Here is a 13,384-nt window from a genome sequence, read left to right on the forward strand (position 1 = left end):
AAAATAATATAAAAGTAGACCCTTGGAGCTCTCTGGACGTGGCAGCAGCTCCCTTCCGTCACCGTGCACCACACATTCATTTTAAATCACTGTCTCGGGCTTCTCTTTAAAGAAAATTTAAATCCTTAGAATGCTTCTTCTTTCTTCACGTAATTCACCACCAACCACTGCCACTTTTTTTTTGCTTCTCCTATCTAAGTTATCATTCATTCTTAAAAGATAAAGAATTGTATCAATGACCGTGGGCCACCTCTTCCTTCACGTGAATGAACTTCTTCATAGACCAAAACAAACCAGCTGTAAAGTGCTTCTCTTCTCCCGCTCCACATAAGCCATCAACGTCCCATCATTTTCCCACCTAATCTACTCTTCATTTCTCATTCTTCAATTGAAAAGCAAAGTAATTAAACACTCAATCATGGTACCTTCTCCGTTCCAGCAAAGAAACATTAAAAAGCTTTAATCAAAAGTCAAAATGTGAGCTTGTGCACCCTCCCATCCGTGACAGCACACCATCATGTGCAGCACTGCCCTTCTTTACCGTGTACACCCTTTCTCAAGCCAAAAGGAAATGAATTTCACTTAGGTGGCAGCAGCTTCTATTACAAAATGAAATGTTGAAAAGCTAAAGAAAGAAAATCAAGTGAATGTGGCAGCCGTGAATCACATGTGTTCCCACTACCTACTCCCATCAAATCAACATTTTCATTCTCAAAGCTGCAGCAATGCTCACCACTCATTTCTTCCTGCATGACCCCTACCACCGTGGCACCTACGTATTGTTGCTTCCTTCCTCCATCTCAATTCTAGTCTCTTTCCGTGCTTCCAGGGCGTGAAATCATGGGATAAACTTTCAAAGTGCATAAAACCAAAAATAAAAAAAATGCCATCAACATTCAGCAAAAAGAATAACAATTTAACCCTTCATTCCTCCATTCCAGCCCCAAGAAAAGGTTCCCCCCAACAAAAGAAACATTCGAGCCAAAAAAAAAAACGGGTCCGTGAGGGTGGCGGCTAGGGCACCCCTCTAAGGACGTGTGTCCTCCCTTTAATAGGGATGGGGTCCACAAATAAAACCCTAGGTCCAAGTCACTAACTTCTAATTTTTGGGTCTACTCTAATTTACCAAAAATTGACCCAAAATATAAGAGTTGATTCAAAAATTCTAAACTACTGAATTACAATTTAATTAATTCAAAATTGTCTATGTGGAAAGTCTTGAATTTATTCGGTATTCTTCCTGATGTCCCAAAATGTATTTCCGAAATTTTCCTGCACTTCAAAAATGTACTTAATCAGCTCAGAAAACCCAAATTAGCACAATTACAAATTTCCGACCAAATTAAGCAAAATTCGGAAAACGGGGAAATAACAAACAATTAAACACAATTCCCTGGTTTATTCAAGTGCAATAAACTAAATATAATTCAAGAAATAACGACTCATCAAAATAGACCACACTTAGTCTTTTGCACTCCTGGGCAAAACCAAGACGAAAACCAGGGAACTACTCAAACATCAGGAAGCTGACACAGACTCGACAGATAGACAACAAAGACTCAACAAAGACAGAAACAGAATTACACAGTTCTCCAAGAATCTGGACCAAGAAAGGAAGTAGACAATATCCAACACAAAATCAAGGAAATCAGATACTCATGAAATCATCCAAGCACTTCCAAGCATGGCAAAATTATCAATCAGTTCAAGAGATGAATCAAAAGCAACAGAGCCTCACAGGTGCACACAATCAGTGTTTCTCTCAAGTGTTTAAGGTAAATCAATGTCACTCAATGCACTCAAGAAAGCAATCACAAACAGACTTGGCAAGCCTCTAATATCAACACTCAAGCACATACGCATGTTTAAATCAAAAGGTCTTTTCATGGTTGTAATGGGGCCAAGGACAAGGCATGATATATCTGGATAAGAAGCTACAAACCATAAGGAACAGAGGAGCAATGGGGAACAAGTGTAAACACATTCAAACACACCCACAACCTCTAACTCCATCCTCTTCTTGACTCCATTATTCACATTTTTTTTTCACTATTTTTCTGCTCTTCTTTTTTTTTCATCTTGTCTCTTTTCTTTTCTCTCTTTTCAAAACAAAACTGTAAAAGACAAGATACACATATATTTACCAAAACAAAACAAGAAGAGGAACCAACTAGCCAACTCATCAGAAACCCCCAAGAGACCACACTTGTTCCCAAAACACTTCCAAAGCTCCAAAATTCCCTAAGGTTAAGGTAATCATGGTTTTTCACTTAGGGCTAGTGTATGAGCATTCGAAATAAAGAAATGGGGGAAAGTATAGGCTCAAAAAGGGTTTTCAAAGAATCAGAGCAGGGTAAGCTTATTCGGCTAGAGAGGCTAAAAAACAAAACTGCCTTTATCACTTCCAAACATGCATATCAATCAAGAGTTATCAACAAGAGTCAAGCCAAGGCATATGCGCAAGCAATCAAGAGACATATCACACACAAGAAAGAACATAAAGTGGCTCAAATCTCACACAGGGTAATTCTGTCACAATCAATTCAACTCTCAAAAATCATAATCATCTTCCAAGCAGAGAAAAGCAAGGATTTCCAACCAATCAGAGTATCAATGAAGTGGAAGACATATTTACAACCCAAACAAAGTCCAGAAATCAAGAGAAACATGTAAAACTGTACACAAAACAAAACAAAAACTACCTAGAAAAGAAAAAATTTAACACGGAAAACAAAAACTATCAAAGAAAAATCAGAATCTCCCCCAATAGACCACACTTAAACTACACAGTGTCCTCAATGTGTCACAATCAGCAGATCAAACAATCAGAACAGTCAACAGATCATGGACAAGTGCAATAAAAGTAGGGAAAGGGGGAGAAGAGAAAAAGAAAACTCCCCTGATCATGGTGGCAGTTGCCAATTTTGGACTTTCAGGGAGATGTCTTCCACCACAGTATCCAGCAAGAAGGTTTTGAGGACGAACTGCTTCATCCTCCAGATTTGATCTAGCAGGGAGATATCATCCACAGCTGGATTTAAGAAGCAAAGATTGTTGATGAGCAGGTTCAGCTGGTGCCTATTGATCTTGAAGCTTTTGTCAGTGTTAGCACCTTTATTTTCCACTGTGGGTGTTTGTCTATCAAATTCATGTGTACCTCCTGCAACATGGTTAGTGCAATGTGGCTCCAAGGAAATGACATGTAGAGGTACAACACCCAATCCCAATTTATCAGACTGAACCTCAGATACATCCTCAGAACATGAATCAATTTCAAAATCACAAGCAATATCAACTACAGACTCAGATTCATGTTCAATGCATGGAGAATAAACATTCGGATGCGAGAGCAAAAATTTGTTCTCATCATGCATATAGGGAAAATTAAAATCAGACTCAACAACAATACAATCATCAACATAATCCTCAACAACATAATCATCAACATAATCAAATTGAGGTATGTTTACCTCCTCTTCCTTGAAGATTGCTAAAGTGTGGGAAGATGAAGGTGGTCTACCTGGTTCAGGGTTACTGCTTATTTCTGCCTGCTCCTCAAAATACTCATCACTCTCCTCAGGTGCAAGAGTAGGGACATAGGATGATGGGAAAGTAGATGGCACAATAGTAAGTTCATGACTCTTCTCCCCATCTTCTATGTTGATGCCACTATCATCATCATCTGGAATCTGAACAGTCTGAAATGGTAACTCTGAATCTTGAGACTGTTCCTCAGTGAGTTGAGTGGCCATCTGCCCTATCTGATCAGTCATACTCTGAATGGCAGCTCCTATTTCTTGCTGGAACTGCATGTTCTCTTGCCTAAACTGAAGGTTCTGCATGGTCATCTGCTCCAACAACTCCTGCAATGTAGGCTCAGAAGTAGAAGGCTGAGGAGCTGTTTCGGCAGAAGCATCATATTGCTGACTCTGATATTGCTGGACTGGTGGAGGCATGAAGGTACTCTGGAATGGTGGTTCTTGATATTGATGTTGTGGAGCATTGTACCATCCCAAGGTAGGGTCATTCCATCCAAGATCGTTGTCGTATCCATCTTGCACATGGGAGAATTTACTCAGAAATTTATGCTCAAGATCTTCCCATCTGGTAATGGATCCTGGAGGAAGAGAGTCTTTCCAATCTTTTGGTGCTCTTTCTAATGAGTGCGGGAATGCTCTTAAGAAAACTAGATCGTCCGGGACATTTGGAAGTTTCATTAAAGAGCAAATTCGATAAAACCTATCCAAATGTTCATGTGGGCATTCACCTGCAAGACCATAAAACTTGGGCAACAAATTCATCAGTCCAGTGGTGAGAACTAAATGATCACCATCCTCATTAGGTGGAACCGGCTCCCAAAGAGAGCTCTCAAAAATTTGAGGATGAGCCACATTGTTCTCAGCATAAAAATCAGCAGAATTACAATCAGAGTAACATGCAGAAGGAGAATCATGATCAGAGGCACTAGCAAAATAAGCAGTATTCACAAAATCAAAATAGGTAGACATGGAAAAAGAAGAATACTAAAAATCACGAAACTAATAAAACACAACACATTTATACATGCAACACGCACACACAAAACAGAACATCACATCACATCACAACACAAGACAAAACACAACACACACAAACACAACAAAAACCTAAGACCGAACCATTGGTCCCCGGCAGCGGCGCCATTTTGATGTAAGGGTCGCACCTCCCACAAAAGTTATGCATAAAAGAATGCAGTATAGACTAGGAAGTGACTCCTAGGTCGTCTCTCAAGGACCAAATGTGGTTCAGTCTCAGATCAAACACATAGTGGGGGGGGGTTTTGAAAGATTTTTTTTTTGTGAATGCAACTAAACTTAAATAAGACACTAATGCAACGGAAATATAAAAATGGTCTCAATTACAAAATTAAAGCGGTTGGTCACTAAAGCTAACATTACATTTAAATTAAAGGAGTGAAAATTAACTGTGATGATTAACATTGAAAGGAGAATATGGTAATCAAGCAAAGATCACTTAAAAATTAGCAAGCATTCAAACCTAAGTGTATGCAATATGAAAATTGTAACCTAATTAAGTGCAAGATTAAGCATTTAAAATAATATAAAAGTAGACCCTTGGAGCTCTCTGGACGTGGCAGCAGCTCCCTTCCGTCACCGTGCACCACACATTCATTTTAAATCACTGTCTCGGGCTTCTCTTTAAAGAAAATTTAAATCCTTAGAATGCTTCTTCTTTCTTCACGTAATTCACCACCAACCACTGCCACTTTTTTTTTGCTTCTCCTATCTAAGTTATCATTCATTCTTAAAAGATAAAGAATTGTATCAATGACCGTGGGCCACCTCTTCCTTCACGTGAATGAACTTCTTCATAGACCAAAACAAACCAGCTGTAAAGTGCTTCTCTTCTCCCGCTCCACATAAGCCATCAACGTCCCATCATTTTCCCACCTAATCTACTCTTCATTTCTCATTCTTCAATTGAAAAGCAAAGTAATTAAACACTCAATCATGGTACCTTCTCCGTTCCAGCAAAGAAACATTAAAAAGCTTTAATCAAAAGTCAAAATGTGAGCTTGTGCACCCTCCCATCCGTGACAGCACACCATCATGTGCAGCACTGCCCTTCTTTACCGTGTACACCCTTTCTCAAGCCAAAAGGAAATGAATTTCACTTAGGTGGCAGCAGCTTCTATTACAAAATGAAATGTTGAAAAGCTAAAGAAAGAAAATCAAGTGAATGTGGCAGCCGTGAATCACATGTGTTCCCACTACCTACTCCCATCAAATCAACATTTTCATTCTCAAAGCTGCAGCAATGCTCACCACTCATTTCTTCCTGCATGACCCCTACCACCGTGGCACCTACGTATTGTTGCTTCCTTCCTCCATCTCAATTCTAGTCTCTTTCCGTGCTTCCAGGGCGTGAAATCATGGGATAAACTTTCAAAGTGCATAAAACCAAAAATAAAAAAAATGCCATCAACATTCAGCAAAAAGAATAACAATTTAACCCTTCATTCCTCCATTCCAGCCCCAAGAAAAGGTTCCCCCCAACAAAAGAAACATTCGAGCCAAAAAAAAAAACGGGTCCGTGAGGGTGGCGGCTAGGGCACCCCTCTAAGGACGTGTGTCCTCCCTTTAATAGGGATGGGGTCCACAAATAAAACCCTAGGTCCAAGTCACTAACTTCTAATTTTTGGGTCTACTCTAATTTACCAAAAATTGACCCAAAATATAAGAGTTGATTCAAAAATTCTAAACTACTGAATTACAATTTAATTAATTCAAAATTGTCTATGTGGAAAGTCTTGAATTTATTCGGTATTCTTCCTGATGTCCCAAAATGTATTTCCGAAATTTTCCTGCACTTCAAAAATGTACTTAATCAGCTCAGAAAACCCAAATTAGCACAATTACAAATTTCCGACCAAATTAAGCAAAATTCGGAAAACGGGGAAATAACAAACAATTAAACACAATTCCCTGGTTTATTCAAGTGCAATAAACTAAATATAATTCAAGAAATAACGACTCATCAATGATGCATTTGATTGTAAAGGCCTTGTGGCAATGCCTGCCATTGTTGCAAAAATGTGAAGCCAAGTTCGAAAACTTTTGCTGAGGAACACTTCTCATTCTTTCCACCATGCTCTTCTCCTGAGAGTAACACATCATTTAACACTATTAGAAATGTTTACACTACTCATTAATAATAAAAGTTTATCTAGTTATTGTACTTGGTAGACTTAGTAAGAGTTTTTAAACTTATAGGAAAAAAAATATAACCGTTAATCTTATCTATGCTTTGCTCATACCTTAAAAAAATTGTGTTTATCAGAACAACTAGAATTAATTATATATATTGATAGATATAGATTGAAAAACCTTGGCCCTGTTACAAAGCAGGTTTAACCACAAGCTTGATTAACACAAACTATTAACCATATAATTAGTCTACCAACTTTGTTTAAAAGAAGATGATGTTGTGACAAAGAATTCAATGTACCAGTTAAACATTAATCAAATTACACAAGCAAGATTTGAGAATGTATACAAATTAGAGAAACATGTAAGCTTTTGTATCCATGCTCATAATATATTATCATAGGATAAAAAAAAGAAATAACTTACCAAAAGATTATGCACTAGGACACTTTTAAGATCTTGCATATTCAATTCTGCCTGTGAAATGTCAAGAAAACGTATTATTTCTAATTCCATGTTGCCCAGCATGTCTATTCATTCCCGCAACATTCTTACCCTTGCTAGCAATCCTATCTTGTCAAAATATTTAAAGAATGACAATACAATATATGTTTTGGCAAATTTTTTATGGCCCTGGTTCATCTTTTCTTTTGTAGATAGTAAATAAAACCACAAATTAGTAACCTGACTTGATACCGATAAGACTGGAATACTCAATAAAAACTTTTAATTAACAAACACAAATGGACTAGAAATATATAGAATCATAGATAATCAAGGTACATAAATAGAAATAACACTTTTAAATGGAAATTAGTAAACATTTAATGAGGTTATGCACAGGGGTGGAGTTATTGAAGTCATTTTTGCCTATATGCCATGACTTGTAAATTTATTAAAAACAATAATAGATAAAAGTGGGAGCCATGGAATGCCTAGAAAAATCGAATGAGATGGGAATTGATAAAGTAAAACCGTGTGTAGAAAATATCTTGACAAGGAATCCTTTCACTTGTAAGGACACTAATTAACATTATCAAAGTATTAGCCAAGCATCCTTCCAAATGGTGAAATCATTACTGTAAAAAAGTAATTGAATAAAATTATTATTCTTTACTGAACGTTCTATTGGAATGGCCCACATGAAAATGGTTTAGAAACTAGTATTTACTACCTAGTATGCAATTCATGTCTTGAATGACTATTAGTATAAATTATTATTTATTTTTTGCTAGTAATGAATTATATCCTGTCACACCATAAGAGAAAATAAATTTTCAAATTAAGTATTTATAAGTCACAATTTTATAATATAGTAATGCGTGATATAATAACAAAAATAGCAAAAATTTATAAAGTAGTTAAAGTTATTAACATCAGAATCAATTTAGTATTTATCAGAGGAGCAAATTGTCATTTTAATATTCATTAAAATAAAAATTGCAAGAGTTTATTAACACCAGAACCCCATTCATTTATCCTTCTATTAGACCAAAAATAAATACAATCATACCTTATCCAATTATACCAGATATACAATCATACCTTATCCAATTATACCAGATATACAATCATACCTTATCCAATTATACCAGATATACAATCATACTAACCTTGTTTCACTTTGAGGCACTACTGTTAAATTCAGGTTTACTTTAAATGTCTGAACTATTTGTGTTGTTTACAAATAAAAAGTTTTATACCCATAACTGCAAGCAGACAAAGTTAAGTATCAAGTGCTATAGATCACTAAACTATAACTTGTTTCAGGATGTTTGGATCATCTGCCTAATTAGAAAATTAACGTGTCCATTCCCACCTATCTTATGAGTGCAGATATAAGTTGCATCTTCGCACCACTTCATACATCTCCAACCTCATGTGGAAATGTTGTTTATTATTATCACATATAATGATCACATTAAATAGTAACGCTAGTGATATAAAAATGGAAGCAGAGACAACAAATATACAAGATGAGAACAAAACTAAAGGGATACAATTTGGTAAGAGAAGAATAAGATTCCATGGTTGTGTACCTTAACAAATAGAGAGGAAGGAGAACACAAAAAGAGACTAAGCACGGAGGAAGGAGAACCCGAAAGGTCCATGCCATGTTCAGTGCAACTACCTATTCCCATGCCAAGCAGAGTGTTGAAAGAACCAACATCAGAGTGAAGTTATACAAGCCATAAAGTTCTCTTATGAGGATGTCTTAGAACTAATAATGTAATGTATACAAAAAACTTAAACATGATAAGCAAGATGAAATTAAAAAATGATCTGTTTTACATAAAAGTTTATCTGAACCATGTAATACTCCTATTAAAAAGAACAAGATTGTTGAAATGCATCACATAACCATGCGTACTGATTATGCAGAAATATAACAAGAATGATTTAGAGACAGTGGCAGTGATTGTAAACATCCAAGAACTAAATTAAATGTCGACTAGATGGCATATGTTATAGTCAAAGTTTTCTCTCAAGCATACTACACCTACACTTACAAATGAATCTTAATCCTCAAAAAGAAGAAAATTGAGGGAACTCAATTACCCAAGTTATCAAGGAAACTCTGTAATTCCTTCAAACCATAAGTAGAGAAGCTCCGGTGCACTCTAGAGCGAGGGGCCACTAAGTTGCAAGGAAGTTGCTGCTGGAAGCAAATCACAACTGCAAACAAATTGTCTCCACTCTTTCTCTTTAAAGCCTCATTAACCTAATCCTTACATCACAAGGTTCAGTCATTATGGTCCTGAAGCCTATGCTGGGCGATATAAAGAAAGAGAGATTTAAAAACTATATAAAGGAGATAATAGGACAAGTTTTGTACCACATTCAATGAGACTAGTCAAAATCTGTCTTGCAAATTCACTATCGAAATCCATGTGAACTCCTCTGTAAAATTCTTTAAGCTCATTCTGCCTCTTAAACATCAAATGTTTCATCTTACTGACTTTGCAACATTTAATCGCTGGACCTCACCTTCAACCTGCAAATATATATATGATCAAACCACAAATACTTAAGTATTGAAGTGAACATTTGTATTCTAAGTTCAAATCAACAAAAGGGGTTTGGAGCTCCAAGAGGGGATTGGTCTTGGCATCAACGACGACCCACTCTCCGGTCTCTCTCTTCTTCTTTTGCACTCTCACTTCCATGGTTTGGCCTAGGAATAATTCCATCACCGTCTTTCACATTTCAGAAGCTCTATGCATCAAAATCAACTACATATTCAAGAACAAAAGAATATATTCGGTGAATCTTTGCGCAAACCCCACAACGGACCATTTTGCATCAATCTCAACAGAGAAGATAGGGATTTATGGACTTGGATTTAGGGATTTAGGGGACGAGCAAAGAAGAAGGTTTGAACGAAGAAACTTACCGATTGAAAGAATAACTCTCCGGAGAAGGTGAGTGAACACGAGAAGAATGGACGAACTTCTTCTCTTTGAGTGAGCGTGAGCGAGACTTCGACGCTACCATTCCAGTCGTCTCCACGTGAGTCTAAGAATGAGTTAGGGTTCCAAGGGGAGAGCCAACGAGGAGGCATGACTGGTGGAGCGGTCTCCAGTCCCCTCAACCTTGTAATGGAGCACGGGGTAGCGGCTAGGGTTCGAGGAGAGGGTAACACGAAAGAGGCGTTTGCAGTGGAGGTTAGGATTTCAATGGAGGCTAGAAAAGAAGGGATGGATAAAAATGGTTCGATGAGAGGGAAGAACAAGAGCTCGTGAGGAAGAAGAGGGGCTCGATGGCTCGACGAGAGGGAAGAAGGAGTCGAAGAGAAATTTGGAGTATTGATTCTGACTCTTACGTTTTCTAGGTTTAGTTTTTTAATTTTTTTTATTATTTATTATAAAATCCGTATATAACTAGAGAACCTAATTACGTACTGAATTTATACATGGATTTATTTTGGTAAAATTTTCGCCAAAAAACGTTATCATTACATACCAATTTTATATACAAAAAATTCGTATATAAATATTTTTATTATTATATACGGAAAAATCCATATTTAATTTATCCATATATAAAATTCGTATATAATAAAATTTTTATCTACGGATCAAAATCCGTATATAATAATCCGTATGTAAATAACATTTTTCTTGTAGTGTCCACTTCGTCCAATTCGTCCACTTAGTCCACTTCCTCCACTTCCTATACTTCCTGCACGTCCTCCACTTAATCCACTTCGTCCACTTAACCAACTTCGTCCATTTCCTCCACTTCCTCCACTTCGTCAACTTTGTCATATTCCTCCACTTCGTCCACTTCGTCAACTTCGTCCACTTCGTCAACTTCATCCACTTCGTCAACTTCTTCCACTTCGTCCACTTCGTCAACTTCGTCCAGTTAGTCCACTTCCTCCGATTCCTCCACTTGCTCCACTTCGTTCACTTTGTCGACTTCGTCAACTTCGTCAACTTCGTCCACTTCGTCAACTTCGTCCTCTTCGTCCACTTTGTCCACTATGTCTACTTTGTCCACTTCGTCCACTTCGTCATCTTCGTCAACTTCGTCCACTTCCTCCATTTCGTGGACTTCCTCCACTTCCTCCACTTCGTCCACCTTGTCAACTTCGTCCACCTAGGCCACTTCCTCAGCTTCCTCCACTTCGTCCACGTCCTCTACTTCCTCAACGTCGTCCACTTCGTTAACTTCGTCAACTTCGTCCACTTAGTCCACTTCCTCCGCTTCCTCCACTTCTTCCACTTCCTCTACTTCCTCCACATCGTCAACATGGTCAACTTCGTCCACTTTGTCAACTTCGTCCACGTCCTCCACTTCGTCCAAATCGTCCACTTAGTCCACTTCCTCCACTTCCTCCACTTCCTCCACTTCCTCCACTTCCTCCACTTCCTCCACTTAATCCACTTCGTCCACTTCACCAACTTCGTCCAATCCCTCCACGTCCTCCACTTCGTCGTCTTTGTCATCTTCCTCCACTTCGTCCACTTCGTCAACTTCTTCCACTTTGTCCACTTCGTCAACATCGTCCACTTCGTCAACTACTTCCTCTTCGTCCGCTTCATCAGCTTCGTCCAATTCGTCCACTTCGTCCAGTTCGTCAACTTTGTCTACTTCGTCCACTTCCTCCATTTCGTGGACTTCCTCCACTTCATCCACTTCCTCCACTTTGTCAACTTAGTCCACTTACTTCACTTCGTCAACTTCGTCTACTTCGTCAACTTCTTCCACTTCATCCACTTCGTCCACTTCGTCAACTTTGTCCACTTCGTCCTCTTCGTTCTCTACGTCCTCTACGTCCACTTCGTCCACTTCGTCCACTTCGTCCACTTCGTCCACTTAGTCCAGTTCGTCAACTTCGTCAACTGTGTCATCTTCGTCAACTTCGTCCACTTCTTCAACTTCCTATACTTCGTCAACTTCCTCCACTTCCTCCACTTCGTCAACTTGGTCCACTTCGTCCACTTAGTCCACTTCCTCAATTTCCTCCACTTCCTCCACTTCGTCCACTTCCTCCACGTTCTCCAATTCGTCCAATTCGTCCACTTAGTCCACTTAGTCCACTTCCTTCACTTCCTCCACTTCCTCCACTTAATCCACTTCATCCACTTCACCAACTTCGTCCACTTCCTCCACTTCGTCAACTTTGTCATATTTCTCCAATTCGTCCACTTCGTCAACTTCGTCCACTTCCTCAACTTCTTCCACTTCGTCCACTTCGTCCACTTCGTCAATTTCGTCCACTTAGTCCACTTCCTCCGATTCCTCCACTTCGTCCACTTCGTTCACTTTGTCCACTTCGTCAACTTCGTCCACTTCTTCAACTTCGTCCACTTCCTCCACTTCCTTGACTTCCTCCACTTCGTCAACTATGTCATATTCCTCCACTTCGTCCACTTCTTCCACTTCTTCCACTTCGTCCACTTCGTCATCTTCGTCCACTTCCTCAACTTCTTCCACTTCGTCCACTTCCTCAACTTCGTCCACTTAGTCCACTTCCTCCGATTCCTCCACTTCATCCACTTTGTCCACTTCATCAACTTCGTCCACTTCTTCAACTTCGTCCACTTCCTCCACTTCCTTCACTTCCTCCACATCGTCAACTTCGTCAACTTTGTCAACTTCGTCCACTTCGTCAACTTCGTCCTCTTTGTCCACTATGTCTACTTCGTTCACTTCGTCCACTTCGTCATCTTCGTCAACTTCGTCCACTTCCTCCACTTCCTCAACTTCCTCCACTTCGTCAGCTTCCTCCACTTCGTCAGCTTTCTCTTCTTCGTCAACTTGTTCCACTTCGTCCACCTTGTCAACTTTGTCGACTTTGTCTGCTTCCTCCGCTTCCTCCACTTCGTCCACTTCGTCCACGTCCTCCACTTCCTCCACGTCGTCCACTTCGTGAACTTCGTCCACTTCCTCCACTTCGTCCGCTTCCTCCACTTCTTCCACTTCCTCTACTTCCTTCACATCGTCAACCTGGTCAACTTCGTCCACTTCGTCAACTTCCTCCACTTCGTCCACTCCGTCCAAATCGTCCAGTTCGTCAACTTTGTCTGCTTCGTGCACTTCCTCCATTTCGTGGACTTCCTCCACTTCATCCACTTCCTCCACTTCGTCCACTTAGTCCACTTCCTCCACTTCCTCCTGTTCCTCGACATCATCCACGTCCTCCACTTCGTCCAAATCGTCCACTTCGT

General features: G+C 39.1%; 1 protein-coding gene across 4 annotated transcripts; it reads right to left on the reverse strand.

Annotated features, from left to right (window-relative positions):
- Positions 1 to 895: 895 nt before the first annotated feature.
- On the reverse strand, positions 896 to 10,575 carry LOC148197469 (uncharacterized). 4 transcript variants are annotated; one of them, XM_088092414.1, is made up of 7 exons: positions 10,102 to 10,575; positions 9,544 to 9,940; positions 9,267 to 9,435; positions 8,747 to 8,838; positions 7,134 to 7,184; positions 6,577 to 6,659; positions 896 to 6,364 (listed from the first exon to the last, which is right to left on the reverse strand). In XM_088092414.1, exon 7 carries the CDS (start codon positions 4,506 to 4,508, stop codon positions 2,904 to 2,906), a length of 1,605 nt encoding a protein of 534 aa, XP_087948540.1. In that variant the 5' UTR covers positions 4,509 to 6,364; positions 6,577 to 6,659; positions 7,134 to 7,184; positions 8,747 to 8,838; positions 9,267 to 9,435; positions 9,544 to 9,940; positions 10,102 to 10,575; the 3' UTR covers positions 896 to 2,903. The 4 variants fall into 4 exon arrangements, with proteins under 4 accessions (XP_087948540.1, XP_087948539.1, XP_087948537.1 ...); XM_088092413.1 differs by having other exon boundaries at positions 896 to 6,659; positions 9,544 to 9,702; positions 10,102 to 10,571; XM_088092411.1 differs by having other exon boundaries at positions 896 to 6,659; positions 10,102 to 10,570.
- Between the last annotated feature and the right edge of the window lie 2,809 nt (positions 10,576 to 13,384).

The sequence above is a fragment of the Vigna umbellata genome, chromosome 6 (genome assembly GCF_029865625.1).
Source record: "Vigna umbellata cultivar VRB3 chromosome 6, Vumbellata_1.0, whole genome shotgun sequence".
Taxonomy (NCBI): domain Eukaryota; kingdom Viridiplantae; phylum Streptophyta; class Magnoliopsida; order Fabales; family Fabaceae; genus Vigna; species Vigna umbellata.